This window comes from Lytechinus pictus, chromosome 3, assembly GCF_037042905.1.
Source record: "Lytechinus pictus isolate F3 Inbred chromosome 3, Lp3.0, whole genome shotgun sequence".
Classification (NCBI taxonomy): Eukaryota; Metazoa; Echinodermata; class Echinoidea; order Temnopleuroida; family Toxopneustidae; genus Lytechinus; species Lytechinus pictus.
Window position 1 is genome coordinate 42,602,553 of NC_087247.1, and position 19,879 is coordinate 42,622,431.

At 35.8% G+C, this 19,879-nt stretch overlaps 1 protein-coding gene across 1 annotated transcript; it reads left to right on the top strand.

Annotated features, from left to right (window-relative positions):
- Window positions 1-1,369: 1,369 nt before the first annotated feature.
- On the top strand, window positions 1,370-17,229 carry LOC129256307 (DNA-directed RNA polymerase I subunit RPA34-like). The gene is made up of 6 exons (XM_054894549.2): window positions 1,370-1,475; window positions 7,799-7,877; window positions 12,865-12,982; window positions 13,466-13,585; window positions 14,209-14,263; window positions 16,767-17,229. The coding sequence occupies exons 2-6, from the start codon at window positions 7,861-7,863 to the stop codon at window positions 16,961-16,963; spliced, it is 507 nt and encodes a 168-aa protein (XP_054750524.1). The 5' UTR covers window positions 1,370-1,475; window positions 7,799-7,860; the 3' UTR covers window positions 16,964-17,229.
- Window positions 17,230-19,879: the final 2,650 nt, after the last annotated feature.

Here is a 19,879-nt window from a genome sequence, read left to right on the forward strand (position 1 = left end):
TGTTTGTTTTATTATTATGGGCAATATAGGCATACTCCCATCATGGACCTATAATCCATGCTCCCATCCACTTGCATTATCTATTTTAATGAAATAGGCTTATTAATACACACTGACTGAAATAGCATTAAAAATGAGTGGAAACCTTTTTCAAATATTAGTACCTTACATAAACCTGAATACGTGTTGGGTCCCCGCGGGGTTGGATCATACCATTTAAAGTGGTAAATACAACACTATTTGATGCTTCCCCGCCCCCCCCAAAAAAAAAAAAAAAAAAAAAAAAAAAAGATATAATTACTAGGGTGAAATAATCTTAATATTATGTCAAAATCTATCACAAAATTGGAATTTTGTAATAAAAATGTCAAAATTTTTGCTCGCTCGATACACCACATCTTGCCCCCTCAAATTTTTTGGCTCATCCCCCACTGGTCACTGCACTACCCCCCCCCCCCCATTTCACTTAAAAGCAAATGATGATATTTTTTCTAAGCTAAATGTAACCTCTCTTTGATTTGTACCTAAACTGAGTGAATTGAAACCTGTTTTGGAATATTACGCACATTCGCTACTGATACTGATTGTAATAAGGCGATTCTATGTATTTTTTTTTCCTGCTGGCATTATTATGCAAAAAAACAAACAAAAACATCCGAAACCGGATGACCGAGGGTAACAGTTCAATTTTTTTTCGTCCCTATCATCCGACTTTATTAATCAATATTACTACTAGTATAGCATGATGATGATGATGAAAATAATACTAATACTACTATTACTAATAGTACTACTACTACTACTACTACTACTACTACTACTACTACTACTACTACTACTACTACTACTACTACTAATAATAATAATAATAGACCGTTTGATACAGAAAGAGTTTTCTGTATACCAAAATTGGCGCCGAAATAGAGATTAATATGCAAGGTTCACTATCGGTCACTATAATTACGATCCCTCCTAAATTCGATAGATTTGTATTATCTGAATTCAAAAAGGTGCCTTCACCTCCCCGCAAACAAAAAGAAAAACGTTCTGCTGCCCTTGCAAATTCATAAACAAATGTATTGATGAATACATGTAATAAAATGATAAATGAGTAAATTATTAAATGAAAAAAGAGAAGTATGAATAATACATAAATATTGAATGTATAAATAGATGAATTGATAAACAAATAAATCAATAAATATACAAATAAAAAACAGATAAATAAATAAATATACACATGTATATATAATTAGAGAATAGATAAATTAATAATTAATTTTATAAATAGTGAGAAAGTGAATGATTTTATGAATAAACAAATAAATGAATCAATAAATTACTTAAACAAAATGGCTCTTCATACACTACATGCACGTGCGTAAACAAAAAAAGAAAGGGCGACGCCGCGCCTTGCCGAAAAGGAGCCAAAGGAAATTGCACTAAATTAATATTTTTGTGTTCAGCCACCTAAGGTATTATTATACTATTCCATATTAGATATGCCGATATCTCTTATCATGCTTATTGATTAGTCTATGCCTAATTTGAACCAAACTAAATTATAGGTACCGTACTGTTGCCAGCGCAGCAGATCGCAAGCTAAGCCGAATCTCCGGGAGGGAGCTGAGCTTGCAGGCAATCTTGCGAGGCCTGGCCTTGCGGCGCAGCGCAGACCAGCAGGCGCGGCGCCTGTTACTACTAAGTATGTTAAAGGTCAAGTCCACCCCAAAAATTTGTTGATTTGAATGGATAGAGAAAAATCAAACGAACATAACACTGAAAATTTCATCAAAATCGGATGTAAAATAAGAAAGTTATGACATTTTTAAATTTTGCTTATTTTTCACAAAACAGTTAGGGGCCTATATGCACAACTCATTGATATGCAAATGAGAGAGTCTATGATGTCACTCACTCACTATTTCTTTTGTTTTTTATTGTTTGAATTATGCAATATTTCAATTTTTACAGATTTGACAATTGGGACCAACTTGATTCAACCACAAACTGTTAAAATAATGGTAATTGCACATGTTCAGGGAGGAATAAAAGTTTGTTCCACGTGACAATGAGGAGAAAATTCGAATTTTTCATATTTCATATAATAAAATACAAAAGAAATAGTGAGTGGGTGACGTCATCTGTCTGCTCATTTGCATACCGACCAGGATGTGCATATAACTGTTTTGTGAAATTCAGCAAAACTTTGAAATGTCATAACTTTCTTATTTTAGTTTTTACAACCGATTTTGATGAAATTTTCAGTGTTGCGTTTGTTGGATTTTTCTCCTTTTATTCAAACCAAATTTTTATTGGGATGGACTTGTCCTTTAACAATATTCAATAGCCACCTTTCGCAAACCTCTACAACGCGACATTAGAGTCCGGTAAGGCGGTAACACAAAAAGTCTATCTGTGATGGATGCATACATTTTGACCATGTGCAATAGAGAATCATTGAACGGTGTATACTTTGGTATATTATTCTACTTTTTTTGCTGAATTGCACAATTGATTACAGATTAGGTTTGGTCTTTCGTGCTCATCATTATAGTCCAGTAGCGGCTGCACAGAAACGCTGTTAGTGAAGGTGTAGTTAGCGCTGACAAGTCACTGACAAATCGGCCACTAACTCCATGAGCAGAATGGACGCACTGAAAGTGAGCATGTTAGTGTTAGGCACAGGTGTTGTCAGTGGGTTTGAGCCTTATACTTAGGAAAAATCTATGACGTACAAATAATAGTAATCCATGTGTATGTAAGGGCCTTTATCCCATAGGCTCAATGCATTATTAATCCCGTTATGTTAAACCTAGCCAGGCGGCTTCTAGAGAGTAAAAATCATTTACTAACGTAAGGTTACTCTCGTATGAAGCCAGGCCTTCTATCTCATAGACCCACACAGAGCCAGCCAAAACCTGAAACTTTCACCCCCGAGATTTCTACTTTCCTTCTAAAAGATCTAGCTCTAAATCATGTACATGGGATAAAACTTAATTTCCGACATTTCTACGCTCTCGTTATTTTTAAAACAAGAATTCATCAAAAAAAGGAAAAAATATTGTGAAAAGACGGAAGAGACTTGCCCGATGTTTACGCCGCCATCTTGTTTCTTATTGTACTTCCCCAACGTTACGGACGCGAGCGTCACTTTTCAACCAAACTTGGATGGTAGATGGACTTAGGGGACCTACATGTTATGCTGCAGTTGGAGGTCACATGGTAAGGTCAAAGGTCATTTTCAGGTCAACATTAAAGTTTACATGCAAGACTCTCTTATGACACCTAACTCCGCAACCGTAATCCACTTTCAACCAAACTTGAATGGTAGATGGACTTGGGGGAACCTGCATGTTATGCTGCAGTCAGAGGTCATATGGTAAGGTCAAAGGTCATTTTCAGGTCAACGTTAAAGTTTACATGCAAGACTCTCTTATGACACCTAACTCTGCAACCGTAAGTCACTTTTCAACCAAACTTGGATGGTAGATGAATTTGGGGTACCTGCATATTATGCTGCAGTCGGAGGTCACATGGTAAGGTCAAAGGTCATTTTCAGGTCAACGTTAAAGTTTACATGCAAGACTCTCTTATGACACCTAACTCCGCAACCATAAGATACTTTTCAACCAAACTTGGATGGTAGATGGACTTGGGGGACCTGCATGTTATGCTGCAGTGGGAGGTCACATGTTAAGGTCAAAGGTCATTTTCAGGTCAGCGTTAAAGTTTACATGCAAGACTCTCTTATGACACCTAACTCTGCAACCGTAAGTCTTTTTTCAACCAAACGTGGATGGTAGATGGATTTGGGGTACCTGCATGTTATGCTGCAGTCTGAGGTTGCATGGTAAGGTCAAAGGTCATTTTCAGGTCAACGTTAAAGTTTACATGCAAGACTCTTATGACACCTAACTCCGCAACTGTAAGATACTTTTCAACCAAACTTGGATGGTAGATGGACTTGGGGGACCTGCATGTTATGCTGCAGTGGGAGGTCACATGTTAAGGTCAAAGGTCATTTTCAGGTCAGCGTTAAAGATTACATGCAAGACTCTCTTATGACACCTAACTCTGCAACCGTAAGTCTTTTTTCAACCAAACGTGGATGGTAGATGGATTTGGGGTACCTGCATGTTATGCTGCAGTCTGAGGTTGCATGGTAAGGTCAAAGGTCATTTTCAGGTCAACGTTAAAGTTTACATGCAAGACTCTTATGACACCTAACTCCGCAACCGTAAGTCACTTTTCAACCAAACTTGGATGGTAGATGGACTTGGGGGACCTGCATGTTATGCTGCTGTGGCAGGTTGCATGGTTAGGTCAAAGGTCATTTTCAGGTCAACGTTAAAGTTTACATGCAAGACTCTCTTATGACACCTAACTCCGCAACCGTAAGATACTTTTCAACCAAACTTGGATGGTAGATGGACTTGGGGGACCTGCACGCAACCGTAAGTCACTTTTCAACCAAACTTGGATGGTAGATGGATTTGGGGTACCTGCATGTTATGCTGCAGTAGGAGGTCACATGGTAAGGTCAAAGGTCATTTTCAGGTCAACGTTAAAGTTTACATGCAAGACTCTCTTATGACACCTAACTCCGCAACCGTAAGATACTTTTCAACCAAACTTGGATGGTAGATGGACTTGGGGGACCTGCATGTTATGCTGCAGTGGGAGGTCACATGTTAAGGTCAAAGGTCATTTTCAGGTCAGCGTTAAAGATTACATGCAAGACTCTCTTATGACACCTAACTCTGCAACCGTAAGTCTTTTTTCAACCAAACGTGGATGGTAGATGGATTTGGGGTACCTGCATGTTATGCTGCAGTCTGAGGTTGCATGGTAAGGTCAAAGGTCATTTTCAGGTCAACGTTAAAGTTTACATGCAAGACTCTTATGACACCTAACTCCGCAACCGTAAGTCACTTTTCAACCAAACTTGGATGGTAGATGGACTTGGGGGAACTGCATGTTATGCTGCTGTGGGAGGTCACATGGTAAGGTCAAAGGTCATTTTCAGGTCAGCGTTAAAGTTTACATGCAAGACTCTCTTATGACACCTAACTCTGCAACCGTAAGTCACTTTTCAACCAAACTTAGATGGTAGATGGATTCGGGTACCTGCATGTTATGCTGCAGTCTGAGGTTGCATGGTAAGGTCAAAGGTCATTTTCAGGTCAACGTTAAAGTTTACATGCAAGACTCTTATGACACCTAACTCCGCAACCGTAAGTCACTTTTCAACCAAACTTGGATGGTAGATGGACTTGGGGGACCTGCATGTTATGCTGCTGTGGGAGGTTGCATGGTTAGGTCAAAGGTCATTTTCAGGTCAACGTTAAAGTTTACATGCAAGACTCTCTTATGACACCTAACTCCGCAACCGTAAGATACTTTTCAACCAAACTTGGATGGTAGATGGACTTGGGGGACCTGCATGTTATGCTGCAGTGGGAGGTCACATATTAAGGTCAAAGGTCATTTTCAGATCAGCGTTAAAGATTACATGCAAGACTCTCTTATGACACCTAACTCTCCAACCGTAAGTCACTTTTCAACCAAACTTGGATGGTAGATGGACTTGGGGGACCTGCATGTTATTCTGCAGTCTGAGGTCAAAGGTAATTTTCAGGTCAACGTTAAAGTTTACATGCAAGACTCTCTTATGACACCTAACTCTGCAACCGTAAGTCACTTTTCCACCAAACTTAGATGGTAGATGGACTTGGGGGACCTGCATGTAATGCTGCAGTCGGAGGTCACATGGTAAGGTCAAAGGTCATTTTCAGGTCAACGTTGAAGTTTACATGCAAGACTCTCTTTCTCCGAAACCATAAGTCACTTTTCAACCACACTTGGATGGTAGATGGGCTTGGGGGACCTGCATGCTAGGGTCATTGTCACCATGATAATTATATTTATTTGTCAAATTTCTGTGTGAGCTCTATATATCGCAATGACGGATGACGCGGTGGGTTCGGGGGATACATTTGCTCGGCTGTGCGACCCACCGAGCAGCTCTAGTTAAAAAAATAGAAATGAACTTTAAAAAATATATATAGTTTTGCATAACTTCTGTAAAATTAATATTTAAGTCAATGTGAGAAAGAATGTACAGTAGACGAGCTGATGTCATTTCCCCACTTATTAATTTGTATATATGAAATAATGTTCATTTAAACTGAATTTGTCCTTACAGTGGAAAATAAACATGACCACTGCTTCAGTAATCATCATGACCATTGACAAGTCCTACATAGGCTTACATATGTTGAAACTTAAATTTACCAGTTCACGGTAAAATCGGGAAAAGGGGAATGAGGTTCGGATCTTTTCTATTAGGCTTTTATTAGTTTTGCAATAAAAAACATCATGTCATTTACATATCATAGGTATAATTAATGGGGAAAACAAGGTAATAACAGCAGTGATAATAACAATCATGAAAAAAAGGAAAATGGGACTAGGCTTTGTAATACCATTCGAGGATATGTGGTGGCATGGATAGGCTTCAATGTTTTCAAAAATGCTGTACAGTGTTCACTTTATTCAGTTCATTTATCTAACTTTTTTCATTATTTTCCATAGAAGAATTCTGTTACTGATTGAAATTACAGTCTTATCTAATTTGATTCTTTTTTCTCTCAAATGTATTGGGAGCTGGAGCACTGGCGGACCCAAAGCAATAATCAAAATTTTTAATGTAAACATGCCAGCCATTTTTGCCCAAGTAAGCCCCCCTCTCCCTTGGAAGCAATTAAGGACCTTTTTTTGCTTGTCAATTTTTGTTGGGACAATGATACCCTTAACCTTAGATGCAAACCTTTTTTTTTTTTTGCTTGTCTAAATTTTTCTCGGGGAAAATGTGCCCCTATTTGGAAGAAACTGTATCCGCCCCTTTGGCTGGAGTACCCTTTTAATTCGATCTAGGTCTATTTTAAAGCACTTGATATAAAAAGGAGACAAGTTTTACGCAAGACACGCAAGAGATATTCACTAACATTGTTGCTATCGGTGCCAAGGGCGCTGTTAGAGTGAATAATTCAAACATCAGCGCTAGCTAGTGATCGGGCCAAAATTATGCTTCTGTGCGGGCAAAACCTCACTAACAGTGCTGTTAGTGCTCTGTTAGTCTAACAACGTTTTTGTGCGCCCCGTACAGGTTTAATGAGTTTGTTTTATTTTATGATTTCCCCTAACCAGGGTTGGGCTCAGTTACAAGGTCATTGATCAGTTATGTAATTAGTTACATTTTGTATTTGTGATTTTGAAAGGAAAGTAATAATAATTGAATAAAATGTAATTGACTTCAATTACTGTTAATTACTTTTGATTACATTCCATTACTTTACAATAAACTTACTTAATCTATGATTTAATTGCATGACCTTTTTCACGTCAACTGCTTCAGCATCTCTAGTGTAATAGGCAGAATCTGTGCTCTTTAACATAAACCTTCACCTTTTCAGTTTTTCTGTAACTTATGTTGAAATAGGTGGTGCTTCATGTTTCATTTATGACTTTTATGCAAAGTAATTGTAATTGTAATTGTAATTGACAAAAGTAATTGGAAGTTGTAATTGAAAAAAATGTAATTTAATTGAAAAGTAATTGTAATTGAAGAAAGTAATTGAGACCAGCCTTGCCCCTAACTAGAATGTTAAGATCAAGACTGAATAAATTGCAAGGGGTCTATTAAAATCCAGACACTACTCATTATCTAGGCATTAAATTATCTACTGTAGATGAGATTAGATGTAACATTTTTCATATTTATTTATCTTTTTAGTTGAGCAATGACCTTGAGATTCCACCTTTAGAGAGCAGCTTGCATAACCAACTATTACCAAGATGACAAAGATTGAAAGGTAAGATTTAAAGTATACATCCAAAGAAATTCACGAAAGTGATGATTATAGACAAATTATATATGAATGGAAATGTCTTGTCTTTTTATACACAAATATGTCACTAAAAAGTGTTATTGATGTCGTGGAAATGCAAGAAATGAAATTATTAGAGACCCTTCTCAGCCCCCCAGCCGCCCCCAGACACACACTAACGCGATCAAATACAGTCGAGAATAATGACGTCACATGATGATCGACTCACTCAGCCGCTCTCTAGCTCTGTGCAAGCCAGCAGTACACTGATAGCTGATTCACCTTCCTGGTCTCTATTTTTCTTCGAATTTACCGTTTTCTTCATGTATTGTGATATCCGAATTCTGTTTTCGACAACTTCAGACTATAAGGGATCCAGAACTGTGTTATTTTGCCCGGTTTTTATTGAATTGTGAACTGGAAAGATCGATTTCGTCCACTCGACAGTCTTCGTTGTGTTGCTCTACTAACTATTGAAAAACTCCAAGCTGCACGGTCCCATTCACTTGCTCCCGATGCATGTTGCAGGTTACGCTGTTTGATCCAGTCAAAAGTCAAGGTAAGCATGTTTGGAAACTGTACTTGTTCTGACGATGCATTCAGGTCAGATGACAGATACAGATCTGATATAAGTTTAGAATCATGCATTTTGGCATAACTACTATTAAAATTAAAAAGTCTTTATTTTAGAAATAATGTTTTTGCACAATTCCAGCAGATTTTTTCTTCAGATTTCTAAAACTGGTCAGGACTCAGGCAGGCGATTAAATTATTTAGGAGCACTGGTATGGACCATGGCTGAAAATCTGCTGTTTCAGAGGAATGTTTAAGTTTTTATTATACACAGAATCATATCACCATGATGCCGATGTCATGAAGCCAGACAAATTTTCAGCAGTGATTACCCTGATTCCTGGCCAAAATCACTCACACGTATTGCGAGGTTAGTACTGTTAGTATACTAACCTCGCACCACGAACCGCGTTTGGCAGTTGATTTCTAACTAGTGGGTCGCGCGTGCTGGGATCTCACTTCTTGGGTCCACAACACACGACTTCTATGGCTTGAATTTTCTGTGCGCGGCGGCATGTAATGAACCCTTGGGTGGGCCAAAATTAGAGTCTGGTGTTTCTTTCTGATTAGAGTGTTGCTGCATATATGCATGCGTAATGCCTTCAACAATGAAGCTAAATGCAATCTTTGTAATGACACAGAGACTCAGAGAGCACCGTACCTCAAGTGATGTTCGTGTAGTCTCCACTTCACTACTGCTACAGCCTACACTACGCTACACACCTACCCGGGTAGGTGTGGCGTACATGTACGGTAGTGTAGCGGTAGTGAAGTGGAGTGGGGCCTACACAAACATCACTTGAGGTAGAGCACCAGTGTTCTGAGTGGAACTTTTCAGGTGTCTTAACCTACTATCATTTGTTGTTGACCGGGAATTACATGCCACCGCACGTCATCAATCATCACGATAATTAAATTTATACTTTGATTTGATTATTTAAACTATTTCTTTTTTTTCTCTCTTCTACACACAGATCTGCACACTTGCTGACTCTGGTGACTTCTGGTCTCTGCTTGCTACCTCAATCTGGGAGATTCCATCATGTCCTTTTACTATGATTTGGATATAGCCATTTTTTTCTTCACTCTTTCCAGGACCTACGGTTTGCAAGTTGTGGACTGATAATGATACAAAAGAAAAATTTTCTTTATCAATCTTGGAAACAATTTTGAGCACAGTTTTGGAGAGAACTAAGAAATTTGACTTGGACAGGAATACAGCTTGTCAAAAATAATAACACACAATTTAAAATGAAATAACAATTTTAATGTTACTAGGGCATTTTGCGAGAAATGTTATACTCAATCACACGTCCCAAATCAAGGGTAAGTCCTTTGATTAAACATGTAGTTGAATTGCGACTGCAACTCGACCTTATTACGCTTGAATTTGAATTTAAGACTTACGCTTGATTTGCAATTGAACATAAGTTTCTTGCAGTGCCCCATAATTATGTTTTGTTATCAGATATTTAACGTGCTGATTTTTCTCGAAAGGTATAATATATTTGTCCTTTTAAACGGTATTTGAATATGGGTACGCCTTTTATTTGTTTTCCACAATATTTATTGCATGTATGAACATAAGTGAAATATTTATTGTGAAGCACTGTGAATGTTGTGTGCTGTTGTGTGATGGTTCATCATTTTTGTTATAAGACTGAAAGCCTGGTGGATGTGAGGAAGTGGCCTGGATGAAAGAGAAGTGAACATGTGTCCAATTACTGATTTGCATATTCTAAGACAATTTTGTTTCTGGATAAATTTTGCTATGCATTCCCTACATTAAGAGTAAAGGAGAAGTCCACGCAATCAAAAATTCATTTGAATTTAAAGAAAAATAACAAGATATTGCAGGAAATTTCATAAAAACTTTGATTCAAATTTATATAATTACTATTTTAACAGTTCCGTAAATATAACCTATTGTGATCAGATGAAGAGTTTCCTATCGTCAAATCTGCAAAGAATAAAAAACAAAATGCCACAAAAAATAGAAACGAATGTGATGTGAGTGACAACTCTAATTTGCATATCATTGTTTTGTGTATATGACTGTTTTGAGTAAAAACAACAAGGGAAATTACTCTATTCAAATAATTTTTAGTTGATGTGGACTTGACTTTTAACTCTACCCCTCCCATCCCAAATAAGAGTAGAAATAATCTAATCAAGAACTTGAAAATCAAAAGCAGCAATTAAGAAGCAAGATTTGATAAATACAGGTCTGAATAGAATTTCACAAGAAAATAAAAAGAGAAAAAAAGATGGGTAGGGACGGGGAAGGAATAAAAAAAAAATGCCCAGAAAAAAAAATTCCGAGTTTCGAACCAGGGTCCTCGCACATGACAAAACAATGGCCAACGCATTTGGCCACAGACCATTGCCCTACTGGAAAGGCATTTTTAAGATATATGAAATAAAGTCCGCTCGCCGCTGTTGCCTAATAATGCTTCGGCAATTCAACTGCAGTTTCAGTCATTTCGCGATGGATATTGCCATGTTTTTTTGTGGTTCCTGACTTTGCTACTTAATGAAATTTCATAATTTTTGTTCAATCATAAAGAAGAATGTCTATGCTTTATATTGATTATAATATTAATGTGACGCAAGTGTGATTTCTACGTGAAAATATGCTTTGTTTATTTACATATATTTCTTGAAAAAAAAATTATAAGCTAAATATCGGTTACCAAAATACGTTAAATGTGCACTTTTTTTCACTGTTCAGTAAATTCAAACTTTTATCTATATAACAAGACCAATATTAAGAGCAATAAACAATTCTAAGAGCAAAAAACGCTGATTGGAAAGATCGTCTCCAATGGGCTGCTGTCAGCTCAGCTGCTCACTGCTCATTGTGTGACGTCACTCAGCTGGAGCTCGCAAGAGGACCGGTGGAAGGCAGAAATATGGCATGAAAATAAATCATTTTTGAGAGCTGATTTCTGCAAACTCTGATCACTATTTTGAAAAGTGAAGTTATATATCTGATTAGTAATACTTCCCCTTTACAATGATGACCACATAAAGTCATTATAAAATACTTTTGATTCTTCGGATGTATACTTTAACTACTGTAGAGGGAGGGCATATGTTGCAAGGGGTCTGTATTATGGGGTATGTTTTCTTTTTAAAATCTCTCTGTTATTAGTGCATTCTAAAAATGTTTTTGTTTTGCTCAGTTTGGTTTAGTTCATTGAATCTCATTTAAGGATCTAGTTCTGAATTTGAAAGTGATTAAAATCTGATAAAGATATTGCTATCTTGTCATTGCAACTATCAATCCGGGCTATGTTTCATTAACAAAAATTTTGTGCTAAAATATTGCGAGGAATATCTTGCAGGGTTGTTTCCAGGCCTCCAGCCAATGAAACTCACCATTGCAGTAGACTATCCATAGATTTCCATCCATCAAATTTTGTAAAATAGTACTTGGTGTTATCATGGATCCTACTAAGTGTCATCTATTTTCCTATAGCAATACATTATTCAGATTACCCTCAACAAGACTGTCATATTGAAGCTCAAATTGTTGTTCACTTGAATACAGCTCTACACGTATATATACTTGATATTGGAGCATCGAAATAAACCACCATAAAGTATTAACCTTTACAGAATGTTTGTAAGGAGTTTGTTCAGAGTTTATATTTCATTTTTTGTGAATGTGATTTATTCTCCATCTTTAGCCTATTACGATCAGAGTTTTTGGCAATATTTTCATGGAATGAGTATAAAACTCATTACAGAGTGAAAAATGATGCTACCACATCCTTGTGCAATTATCCTTATTCCTGATACTAAGATAAATGTTGGTATGCTAAAAAAAACCCCAGCACTTTGCCTGGATTTGAGTGAAACCATATCCTGTATTAAATGAAAGTCATAATTCAGATTACATGTAGATATTGTTAAGGGAAAAAAAAGATTGCTTTGGGACAATTCAGTGTCATTCATGTTTCCTTTCAGTCTAACATAAAATAAAGAAGTATTTGACCAAACAACTAAAGAAACCAAAAAATTTAAAGTCAACTTTAAAGTGAATTAATATGAAAATTGTTCCTGATTTTTTTATAGGTGGAGCAATAGCTTAACTTATTTGTCAGCACTGATAATTGATTCTCTAATACAAATGATATATGGATATTGATGCTGTCCTATTCTGCATATTCTGTCAGTATTTGCTTTTTGATTGAGCTAAGCTTTTGTTTACAAAGCTCAAATGATTTTGTGATATCAATGTAACAATGTAAAGACTGTTTGATAGAGTCATATGATATTGCTACTTTTGTGTTGTGATGGGTTGTGAGTGACTCCCCCTTTCTCTGGTTCCCTTTCAATCTCTCTCTCTCTTTCTTCTCTCCTCCCTTACCCTCTCTATCTTAAATGATAATAGGTTTATCACCCCTCCTTCATTTGAAGAGGTTGATTTGTCTGAAGATAACTGCCCTCTCAGTATGAAAGATGTAAGCAAGTCAAGAAAGGAACTGTGGCTTATCAGAGCTCCAACTGGTGTAAGCTTTTTTCATTTTATGATAAATTGTAATCAAAGAAAAAAAGTATATAGCCTATTTTATTCTAATACATGTACAATATCAAAGTATAAAGTATAGTATATTCAGATACTTTCAGATAGATCGAAACTTAAGATAACAAAAACATATATGCTGTACAAAATAAGGTGTAGTCGTGAATGAGCATATCAGCAAGGGCCCAACAGAGCAAAAATAAGTGTATATTGAGTAGGGTATTTATAACATACATTTTTGAATAGAGGAACTTCTGATTCAATCACTACAAGTCATGAGATACAGCTTGAAATACACATGTACAATGTAGCTGAACTTTCAATAATAAAATCTACTTTTTTTTATGGTACTTGATTTAAATCGGACATAACAAAAAAATATTTCTTGGAAGATAAGCAGGCCTAAAGAGCAAAAATGATCTTTTCTTCATTGTTTAATCCTAGTAATTTTGTTATATATTGTTTTTAGTTTGATTGTTCTGCTATTGAAGATGTGACATTGAATCTTGATGGGGATCCAGTAGAGTTTTCTTCAGGAGACAACAAAAAATATGAAGCAGTCTCTGTTAGGCAGAATAAAGAAAATGAGGTAATAATAAAAAATAGCTTCAGCATTTTGTATCTGCACCTTAATACCAGAATGATCATTTTATTGTGGTTTCATTCTGGCATTGGATTTTTTTTATTGAAAGTTGAAATGGGAAATTGCACAATATTTGGGTCTTTCGTTATCACCAGTTAAGTCATTATATTGTCTGATATGGATAATTGCCAAATATTTCTCACATACCATGGTTTCTTACACTTGTATGACCATCAATTTTATTTCACTAAAGATTGCTTGTTCATAAGCTTAAGATTCAATTAGAGACGAATCAGTGAAAGCATTAAATAATCTAACTACAAGCTTATTTGTTACTACCAAATTGTATCACAAAATGTTTACTTTATTACAAAATTGGACTTTATTTACTTTATGTTGTATCTTTTTATGAGGGAAAATAATTATGGTTTTTGTATGAAGTTAGGGAGATCAATTTTTTTTTTCTTAAAATTGTCAAATTCATTTTATTTTAACAATATAACATTTTAACAAAATTCTAAAGAGAAAACTGACAAAAGCTTTATATTGGAACTGCAATGATTGTTCAAATAATGGGAAAATATTAATGTTTTAACATAAAATCAATTTATGTGTTTCCTTACTAAAAGGGGCGGTCTCCATATTTGTTGTTGCCATCTCAGGAAGGAAGGAATCTTGAACCAGGTAATGTAAACAACCTTCTTTTCTGGTTACTTAATATGGCTTGATATGTTATATTTGTATAATTTGTTTCCAAGGATTTGATGTTTGGAGAGAAGTAACATTAACAAGAACATTAATTATGACATTTCTTTTTCTTGTTGGTGGACTGACATAAAACATGTGGGCTCATAATGGTTAAGTAAATAATCCTAGTGAGTTAACAAAATCGAGAGGTCTTATTTTTACAATTTCAGGTCAGATATTCTCAAGAATTCTTACCATGCTAGTAACCTCTACAAATGTTTTTTTCATGAACTACTTAAGGTACTTTTTGTTGATATGTGTACATGCCGTAGGCTTGCACAAGGAAGGAAGTCAAGCACATGATGTCATGCTTTGCGCCAAATATTAAATGCTTGAAAGTAACACTGTCATGACCACAGTCATCTTATTATTTTGCAAATGTTTAAAAGAAATAGAAGTGGTATATACATGTTGTAGGTGTTGATGACATATTTTATGTAGATAAGCAATGGAATTTGTAGGACATTTTCCTATCGAATCAAATATGTTTGAGGAGAATTGTGGTTGCTATGTATGTTGCAAAAAGACATGTCTGATGAAGAATACAGCATGAAGTATTGAAACAATTTATTTAATTTTCTTTCAGGTATGCAATTTAAAATGAAAGTATTGACATTATTTTTCCTCCAAAGGTATCTAAAGATAATGTCTTTTTCTATTTAAAGAAATTTGTCCATTCCATTCTATCTTTGCAAAATGAATTATGGTACAGTGATATGATATTCACATATTTTTACATGAGATTACATGATATTCTTCCTTAAAAAAACTATGGGGGAAAATGTAGACACTTTTTCGAGTTGCTTGCTTTGATTTAATTGATTGGATTCTTTCTCTCTCTCTCTTTTAGAAAAGATTTTTTTGTTTATTCTTGATTTCGACTTACTGAAATTGTCCTATTAGACAATGCAACCCAAAATATGATATTTTGCTATAAATGTTTAATCTTGAATTGCATCCTGAATAAATATTTTGTGTAAAATTCTTTATTATAGTCTTCATTATTTGTCTCAGGGAGAATGGAAGAGAGAATGATCATATACCAGCCACATGATTGGTGTGATATCATTTTACATGTAGCACTATACTTTGAATGATTATAGGAAGCACTTAATTATAATACAATGTCAACTTTCTGCTATTCCATATCATCACCATATATGGAAATGTTAGTACACTTTGCCATGAATCTTTCCAAGAAAAATATGTTCATATATGTTGCAACTGATCATTCTTTGTAACAGTATTGGGAATCCCTCAGGCCCGTTGGAGAATATTTCCTTTATTATTAGTCAAAAGTGATAATGTATTTTTTTTTTAGTGGGAACTTCTTTGCATAAAAAAATGAAAATTGAAATGCACTACTTTTAAACAATTGTAAATCCTCAAAATTGTAGTTTTGTATGGTAGAGCTTTTTATGAATAAATATTCATAATACTACACAGAAATTTTACATAGTGCCCCAACTCTAATAGTCTTCGGGTGTTTTAGTCTTTTCAGTCGGGGGAGGGGCATTATGGCCCCCTAAGATCTTGACTTTGGTTCGTGTAATCACACCAAAAAACGAAAAATTCATGATGACAGAGAATGAAATACCTGTAATCAACAGGGTTGTATGGTATAATCTACCGTACTCATTTTGTTGTATAAGGATTGATTATGCTAATTTATGGCTAAAATTAGACCTTGGTTAAAATTTATTGAAGTCTTTGAACTGCAATCATTTTAGAGACTCTTTATTAGATTTTAATCAAGTGCACATCAAAAATTGTATAAAAATGTTTTCATAATTATTGTATTTGAACTTCTTACTTTTTATTATCAACAACAAGAAATTATAAAGTTATTTTAGTTAGTGTAAAAAGATTTTTATTTTTATTTCAGTTAGGAACAGAATTTGCATGGGATTTGTATGAAATCGTGTTTTTTAGCAGTTTGGTGTCTGACATGCACTTGCACAGTGTTACTTGATGATTTTGGAACCTTGTACCCAGGCATCACAAATTCTGTCTTAAAGGTTACTTGAGACTTGAAAAGGAAACAAATTTAGGAAGTCTGGAGAATTATAGATCAGTGCTTAGAGTGGTAATTTTGGAAGTCCAGTGTATCATGTTTTTACCCCCCCCCCCTTTTAACTATCTCCCCTCCTTGTCTCTCTTCTCCCTACTATTTGTTTTATATTTATTTTCCTTCTCCCATTCTCTATACATTTCTTTTGAAATCTTTTCTTTTCAGTTTTCTTTTGTATGTTTATTGCATATCTTTGTACTTGGCCCCATCCTCACAAGTTTTTCTCAGAGCCCTTCCAATTTTGCTGTGTTATTTTTTTATGTGTGTGTTTGTATTGTCTACTTTGATTTTTAATGGAAATAAATGGTCTCCCTTATCGATAAATCTAATCCTCTTCTTTCATCCATATAAAACCTTCCAAAATATTAGGTCCAGCATTCAAGGGTCAGATAGTGATCATGGAATCACCAAGTTTACCCCCTTCAAACCAGAGCCTTCCAGAAATCAAACAATCAGAAGCTCCAAAGATGCCAGAAGGATTGATACAGAGGTTCAAACCATTTGGATGGGGTAAGCTCAGAAATTCAGAGTCGTCCCATGTTAATCTTCGGTTTTCTTGGATATGAGAATCAGACATTTTTTTACCCAATTTGAGAGGAATGTTTTTATTAACATGTCAAATAATATCATACTTCACACTTACAAAATCTACAATACACCGTATAAAGATGCAATATAATGTTAATAAGATATAATAAGATATGAGGATGTGGGGACATGTTTCTTCTGAAGTGATAAATGTAGTCACCATCTGTGCTGTTCAAGTGGACATGGAGGTGGTCATAGTATCAGGGCCCCGATGCATACAAGTTACTATTGTGACGGTATCACTAAAAAATAAAGTAAAAAATAAAAAATAAAGAGTGGTTGGTTTGTGGATATTTATTTTATTTATGCTCCAGCGAGCCTGGTGTCTCTTTATAAACAAATGTTGTAAAGAGAGGAGAATCTAGTGCTCTCATAAAAAGGCTAGATGGTGGCAGCTTACCGTTATGAATGATTGATTTATATTTGGTGGAAATTGATGAGAAATTGTGAGAAGTTTAGAGTGCAAGTGCAGAGACACTCCCTTTTCTTTCTTTCTTCTCTCTCTCTCCGTCTCGCTCGGTCTCTCTTCTCTTTTAATCCCTTGTATATAAACCCCCCTATCACGCCACATTTGGTGGCAGCGGTGGGATTGATTTCGTTCTTGACTTAAATGATCTCGATCTTGTTAAGTGAATATTTTTGTTCAAGCAACAGCCAAGTTGCCTGTTGCATTTTTCTTATTTTGAAAAAGTTGCGAAGAAAAGTACCATTGTTTCAAGTGTTGGAGTAACTAATGTTTACCAGACAATTAGTATGTTCTTAAAAGTAAGCTTAGAGTAAATTATTAGATAAACTTAGTAGTAATAATAAAAACAGAAAATTAAAGTCTGTTAATTGAATTAGTATGAAATAAGTTCTGATAATACAAAAGGCTCACTGGTGACATCATTTTGTCAAATTCTGCTTTCTGGCAATTAGAATCCAAATTAATCCAGAAAATGGAACATGAAAATCATGGTTCTGATCACGGCAAAAATCTGGGACATCAACCAGTCCTCGAGCGACAAGATGTTCCCCGACAATGGGCTGTAGATACCCAAGATCCAGAAATCGCTTTTCAGCTACCTGGCTATGAAGATGTTATCCCGGAAGGACGTAGACGTATTTATACTGCTAATGGATTTCAGCAAAATCCATCCTATGTCAATAGCGACCATTCTACTGAGACTTTTGTTCATCGCCGGAGTCTTGGACCAATCCATTCCACTCTGGAGATAATCCCTGATAAATTTGCTGGAAAGATGCCATGGTCCGATTATAAGAGACATTTTGATGTTTGCATGCAGCTCAATCGTTGGACCGATGTAGAAGCAGGACAATATTTGGCAACACGGTTGCAAGGATCCGCGTTGAAGGTGTTGAATAACATTCCAACTGGACAGATTTTGAACTTGTGTACCATTTGGATAGACGATTTGGATCAGGTGATCAAGCTGAGAATTACCTATTTGAACTCAGGATGAGACGTTGTCAGCCTAAGAGACTTTGCAAGAGAAAGGACATTACAGCCGTGAATGCCCCAAACCTTACCAGGGAAACGGACAGAGGCCATCCCAAAGGACCGAGGGACAGTCAGGAAATCAAGGTCCAAGAGTTTAGGACAAGAGTTTTCAACTACTACAAGTATGCCAATTGTTTGTACGATAACTGATGCCAGTTATGGAATGTATGTACCAGTTGTTATTGTGGAACGGCCTGTTAATTTTCTGATTGACACAGGAGCAATGCTTACCATACTTTCAATTTCTTTGTACAAGCAAATACAACGAAGGAATGAATTGATCCCTACAAATATTAGACTTAAAGGGGAATCCAACCCAAATAAAAACTTGTTTTTATAAGGAAAAGAAAAATCAGACAAGTTAATAGGTGAAAGTTTGAACAATATTAGACAAACAACAAGAAAGTTATGAATTTTTAAAAGTTATAAATATTGGTAATCACTATACCCATGGAGACTTCAAATTGGCCGCATATGGGAAGTCATAGTGATGTAAGGCAAGGACTACTCTTCCATGTACTCCAATACATATTATGGCTAAAATGTCATTTTCCCCAAAAGTTATTTCAAATTATAGTTTTCTTTCATGAATATACTACCTGGGTTATATTTAGATTACTGCCCCAGGGGAATGGGTACTTAGGAGAAAACCACAAATCCCTGATAATAAAGTACATGGCCTATGGGAAAGTTGTCCTTGCCCCTTGTTATAATTTACTTACTCACTTGCCAATTTGAAATCTACATAGTATTAGTGATATCAATTTTAAAGCAGCTATAACTTTCTTATTGCTTGTCCGATTTCTTTCAAACTTTCACCATTCTGTTTAATTTATTTTTCTCCTTCCCAACACAACATTTTATAGCCAAGGCTGGATTCCCCTTTAAGCAAGCTGATGGGGCAGAAGTTACAGTGTATGGAACAGTTTCCTTAACCCTGGAAATTGGACTCACTAAACTTCAAACTTCGTTTGTGGTGGCCAGCATTCGAAATGATGGAATTCTTGGCATGGATGTACTCCTCAAGACAGGAAGTGTTATACATTGTGATAAGTTTGAACTTCAGCTCAATGGTGATACTATTCAATGTGCAGACTCAGCTGGTGAAATTTTGTCAGTACGACAAGTTGACAGTACCTCGGATGAAATAAGCCAAGTACCGGATTTCCTGCAACCTCTTTTTGAGAAGTCGAAAGAAGACACTAGCAGTAATGGTCATACAAAGATAGCTAAGCTTCTATCTGATTATCAAGATGTATTCTCTCAAGGCCTTTGACGAATTGGCGCGGGACAGGTGGCATGTATGCTGTGTCACCTTATCAGTGCGGCCAATGTCATGATCACCTTGAGAGAATACATCTTGATAATCAGATAGAAGCTTAGCTATCTTTGT